This window comes from Pygoscelis adeliae, unplaced genomic scaffold (genome assembly GCF_000699105.1).
Source record: "Pygoscelis adeliae isolate BGI_AS28 unplaced genomic scaffold, ASM69910v1 Scaffold399, whole genome shotgun sequence".
Lineage (NCBI taxonomy): Eukaryota > Metazoa > Chordata > Aves > Sphenisciformes > Spheniscidae > Pygoscelis > Pygoscelis adeliae.
In genome coordinates, this window is record NW_008825609.1 from 1,032,972 (window position 1) to 1,038,786 (window position 5,815).

At 53.0% G+C, this 5,815-nt stretch overlaps 1 protein-coding gene across 1 annotated transcript in view; it reads right to left on the minus strand.

The window, feature by feature from the left end:
- The window catches only part of TMPRSS6 (transmembrane protease, serine 6), a 19,036-nt gene continuing 13,221 nt past the window's right edge, over positions 1–5,815 (minus strand). Inside the window, exons 13-18 of the mRNA XM_009332659.1 lie at positions 5,784–5,813; positions 5,367–5,483; positions 4,437–4,605; positions 2,290–2,561; positions 879–1,015; positions 1–159 (exon numbers count right to left, since the gene is read on the minus strand). Of these exons, the coding sequence (XP_009330934.1) occupies positions 1–159; positions 879–1,015; positions 2,290–2,561; positions 4,437–4,605; positions 5,367–5,483; positions 5,784–5,813 (884 nt within the window). The remainder of the gene's footprint in view (positions 160–878; positions 1,016–2,289; positions 2,562–4,436; positions 4,606–5,366; positions 5,484–5,783; positions 5,814–5,815) is intronic.

Consider the following 5,815-nt stretch of genomic DNA (forward strand, 5'->3'; position numbering starts at 1 on the left):
TCAGCTCATGGTTTGGTTCATCCAGCCCAGCACTTGAGTGATCCTGGTGTATACTCCATAGTGATTTGGACGTGCGCATCCCATTCCCCAGCTGACCAAACCAGCTAGAAACCACCTGCCACTGGGTTCCTTGCAGGCCAGCGGACCTCCAGAATCACCCTAGAGAAAGGGAAAGAAAAATGGGTTGATGGTGATCCACCAGCTTCTCCTGCTGGATGATTACACTAGCTTTGAATCCCTCTGTATGCAGATTCCTGTATCCCCTCAACTCGTACCTGGGACATCTGCAACATCCCTTGTACCTTAGGCAGATGTCAAAAACAGTCTCCAGTGCAAACACCCAACCTATTGTTGCATTCCTTCATCAATGCAAATTCCTCCCCCTTAGCCAGCTCCCAAGAAGCTGACAGCTCTATTTTTTCCTTCTGCTCCGTGTGGCATTTCCAAATATATGGAGAGCAAGGAAGCTGGTGGAATTTAACTGGCTACCCAGAGGGATGGGAGACAGAGGAGTTCCTTGAGATTGATAGTAATGAAGGAACAGACAGGTTACTGTGTGTGACAGATGCTAATGAGGCTGAGGGGGGAAGAGGCTGATGTAGATTTGGAAGTGGGAGGTAAAGAGTGGAGAATGGGCTGAAATGAGAAAAGGAGAAGTTTAAGTGTATTTGGATCCTGTCTAAGGCAAAGATGCTGTGAAGAAGTGGTCATCAGAGCTGTTGCTGGCCACTTAGACCAGAGGAAAGGTTGGGTTGGACTTTTATGTCAGGCATTTTATGGTCTTTTCACCCTTGTTTCAGGCTGTGGAGTGCATTTGGGAGACTTGGGACACACCCCACCTCTGGTAGTCAACCCTGATCCCACAACTCCTCTGTCACCTGGCAGGCATCTTTCTTGCCCTTGTGGTACCCAGCACACAGCATCCTGGGAGAAATCATGTAGTGATAGGCCTCGCTGCAGATGTCCTGCTGGATGAGCTGCACGTCCACCTTCTGCAGAACATTGCTGATGTGCTCTGAGGGGTAGAGCACCAAAATCAGTGCAGGTGAGCAATGGTGGAACTTCCCACCATTTATTGTGATCCCCCAGCCCATGCCCATCTCACTGCATGCTGAAAGCTGCCATCTGAATTACTGTTCTGCTCTCCACTGGCATCACAGTCCCCGATTTTCAGCAGAGCAATTCACCTTCATGGAAGGAATAACATTCCTCTGCAGTCCCTTTCTCTACAGGGATATGTTGTGGGTACTTCAGCTTTTGGGAGAAGGGGGATTCTGGTTTGGGGAAGCCTCTGAGATGTTAAGAGTTTTGGATTTGCTTCTCATTGAAATGGTTGTTGAGTTCTTCCAGCTAAGTATGCAAACCAGAAGTGTCCACTTCTGGATAGACCTATGAGTGTTTCCATTTAGGAATCAATTGGAGCAAGTGTGTGAGTGTGAGTGAAGGCACTAAGCTGACCTGGGTGAGCACATCTATATTCCTGTGCCATGCACTACTAGAGAACAGCCTGGACCTGTTTGTTGGTTCTATGGGGAGGGAACATGAGGGGTCATGCCCATACAGCTAAACTCTTCCTTACAAAACAGAATGGACTCATCCATACCACCCCATGGGAACAGGTCTTGGCCCATGCTGTCCCCCAGCAGCGTGCGGGCACTGTGTGGCCAAAATGGTACCAGGGCGCATGCTGACAATTATACAGTGTGATCCTCGGGGGACAGCACTCAGACCCTGCACTGCTCCCGTTGCATTTACTAGTGCAGGTGTTGCTGAGGGGATCCAGGTCCTAGGGTCCTTGGCATGGGGGAAATGTTGCTGCAGGGGCTGCAGACAGGTATGCCCAGGAGACCCAGTCCTGGTTTGATGAAGAGCAGTTTTTCATCTCTATTCTCTCTGGTCAGGCTCTGTCCCTGCGGAATGACCCAACAGGACCCCACATGTCTGTGTAGGCATGTGGTTGGGCTTTGGGACTGGGACTACTCCATGCTGTGACCATGGCTGAATAGCCCCTGGTCAGACCCCTAATTCCTGAAGGCCTATTCTAGTCTTTGGATGAAGGAACACGTTGTCCCCATATAGCTTACCAGACTCTCATGCCTGCCTCTCTGAATGAGGTTTCAAGGCACTCCACAGGTAACTTTGGCCAACCTGTTACCCAAAATCAAAGGGCGTGAAGGAGGCATAATGCTTTGGGGTGAACAGAAGTCTATTCTGCCTACCCCACATCTGAACTTCTGTTTCCACCTTGGCTCTGCTACAGTAGGCCACCAGCAAAGACCTTGCACCTACCGCCTTCCTTGAGGGCTCCCCAGCCAGTGATCCAGCAATGAAGGCCAGGCTCAAAGAGGTGAGAAGGAGCAGGCAAGCAGATGGGCTGGATTAAGGGTGAGATGATCACAGGATGGTCCAGCTGGAGCAGGGCCACATCATAATCATGGCTGTCCTCCTCGTAATAAGGGTGAAGGAAGAGGCGGATCACCTTGAAGGACACCTCTGTGTGGCTGGTGGCATTCTGCAAATATTTACCCAAGTAAACAGTCCAGATGGACGCGGAGGCCAGTCTGTAAGATGCAGCAGAGAAGATAACTCATCACATGAACAGAGAAGGATGGGCAGAGCCTGGCTGCTTCTGTCGCAGTCTTTTGAGGAGTCTCTGATATGGATGATCATCTCCCTCAGAGGGGCTGCTTTTGTTATTTGGCTACTGATTTCAAGAAACTAGGTGGGGCACCCCTTTGATGCCTTGACATGCCTGTACAGCGGGACCAACTTTGGGCAGACACTCATACACACAGGCAACTTGCTCATGTTTGCTTGTTTTCCTTAGCAAAGCAGGCTAAAAAGTGTATGTAGACTAGACAAGCAAGTGGGGCTGGTCGTGTGTAAACAACTAGGATAGGGCAGAGAGCAAGAACTGAGCTGGTGAAGCAAAACTGCAAGGAGAAGGAGGGGAGCAAGCTCTGAGAAACTGCCAAGAGGGAGTGAAGCAAGAAAAGCAGCTTAGAGGTGAGGGCATTAAAAGGCATGTCAGCCCTCTACAGAAGCAGGGGCTAAAGCTGGGGACAGCCTAACAAAGTGACACCTCTGAGAACAGAACAGCTAAGAGCTAACAGCCGAGGGAGACCCTGTCTCCAGCAGGAGGGTGAGAAGCAGAGGGGACCTCATCCTGGACCAGAGCAGGAGGAAGCAGGAAGAGAGCTGGTTTTAGACTCAGAGTCCTGTCCACCTTTTGCCTTACATGTGCCATTTTCTCTCACACTGCCTCTCTGGGTATGAAAAACTCCCTGGTTTGGTTTGACCAACTCTCTTGCTCCAAACTCCCCTCCAGGACTCACTTCCAGCCTATTGTCTTCACAGAGTGCTGCCCATAGCATGGCACACCCCAGGCTGCTGCTGTTCTTCTGCTCCTCTTTTTTTCCCCTACTTCTTATCTCTCACACCACTTAAATTCTCTCCCTGACAGGCACACACATGTGCCATCTGATAGGGCTGTGTTAGCTCCATCCATCCTGCATTGGGACACTCCAAAATGGCCAAATTCAGCCCGCATGCACCACTTGAAAGGGTTGCTCCCAGTGCTGGTGGGCTTCCTTGTGGGGTTGTAGGACACGGGTAGGAGCATGGCAGGAGCAGGGTGAGGTGAGAAGCACAACCGCAAAGCAGTGCCGGTCCTACCAAGGCTGGTGTCATCATACCAAGGATGACCAGCAGCTCCTCCTCCCGGAGCTCACATGGCATCAGGAGGGAAGGGCAGCTGGGGAAGTTCAGTAGTAGTTGGGGATGTGGGGGATCCCCACCGGCTCACTGGTAGAGGAAAAGGGGAGTTTGGAGGAGGTGAAGGCTGGGCCTGAGGGTGCACACTCCTTCCCCCACCCAGCACAGCTGTGGACCTTCCTCCTCCTCACTTCTTCCCAGTTTAAAAGAATGTATGAACCCCCCTGACCTGTATGTTACTGCCACTGTTGTGGTATGTACACTGGGTGGAAAGAACTGGGGGAGAGGCCATGCTTCCTCCTGGAAGGGCAGGCCCTGGAGCTGGGCAGCATGGAACCCAAACAGCATCCTCTGCAGGTAGTGCTATCCTGGCCCCACCCTAGCACATGCTGATGCCTCCACGGTTGTGACAGCATGGGGACAAGCCAGAGCCAAAGCAAAGGTGGAGCTGTGAAGTGTCTTCCACTACCATTGCCCTCTCAAAGCTGCTCTGTGAATCCCAGCACTGCTCTTTTTTTCCCTGCATGCACACCCACATACCAGTGGGTGTATCCATACCCCTTTCTCCAGCTCCAAGCCATGGGGAAGCATGGCATGGGTGCCAGATGAAGGGTGTAGATGCCCTGTGACATCTTCACAAGCTGGACAATCTTCCCATCATGTGTGACATGGAGCGCAATGCAAATCCTTCTCCTGTCCAGCACCCTCCCCTCTCCATTTACCTCTCATCCTGGAAGCAGTGCGCAGCTGAGACCACCCAGCGGTCAGCAATGAGTGTTCCCCCGCAAATGTGGCGCCCCCGAACTTGGAGGCTGGCCTGCCATGGCCATTCCCCTTCCACAGAATTCGCACCACCCACGATCCTGCTGAGGGGGGCTTGCAGCCCACAGTCTGAGGAGGAGGAGACACAGCAGGTACTTCAGGGGAGGAAGGGAACATGATATACTGTGCCTGCCCTTCCTTTCCTACTTAACTGACTGAGGAGTTTGACCTCTAATCCCTTGCCTTCTCCAGCCAGCAGATGCTTTATGTACTGTCCAGGACAGGTCTAGTGAGCACTCCCTCCAAGTGCATGCCCCCGCACAGCCTTACCCCACTTCCAGCTGCAGCCTGGGGATGCCTTCGGGGCAGCATGTGGTCTGTGCTACCTGCTGTCCTGTCGGGGAACGTTCGCAGCCGTTCCCTTTCGCTGCCCACCCAGGCTCCAGAAATACCAAGCAGGGAAATCAAAACACAAGCTCTCTCCCTGCCAGGGACCATGCAGTCACGGGTGATTTCCCTGGCTGGAGCCTTGTAGAATGGCATTACTTCACACGAGCCAGCACAGTGCTCCAACAGGCAGCCTGTGGGTAGGACCTGGCCTATGAGACATCTGGCCTGATGCCTCTGCCTGAAGGAGGTGGGGACCAGCTGTCCAAAGAGCAGACAACGCCTCCTGGCAGCTCAGCACAGAGAGCTGGCTCATTGCTGCTGCCACCGCCACTGCAGGAGAGAGCAGTGGCACTGCTGCCGTGGGGCTGGGGTAGGGAGAAGGTGGTGGAACAAGGGAGGGTGGGTGCTTATGCTCAGGTGGAGGGGGGAAAAGGAGGCGACTTGCAGCTACATGGCATCCTGAACCTGCCTGGCTGACGTGCGACCGAGCATTTCCTCACCACAGCGCTTCTCGTCAGACAGGTCCTTGCAGTCTGCAATGGTGTCACACAAGGGGTTGGGTTTCTTCACACAGGTCCCATCTTCACAGCGGTAGGTGAAAGGACCACAGGGGACCCCTGTGAAGAGGAAGGGCAGCCAGGGCTGAGGGAGGGCAGCAGGTTGCAAACACAGCCTGAAGTCCTTTGAGTGGGGGAAAAAAGGCAACAGAGAGCCTGGAGGAACTCTGTAAATGATGACAGGGAATTTCCCGGGCAAGCTTGGTCAGCTACAGAGCAAACGTTGTGAGCAAGTTGGGCATGTTAATTCCCAGCTGGTGCCCTTACCTCATAAGAGAGAAGTAGCTACCAACAGCCTTGGCTCAAGCATAGGGAAGATATAGGAAGATATTTGTCAGCCCAGCACCGTCCCCTCCCTACCTTCACTGCACTGCTCCTCATCGCTCCCGTTG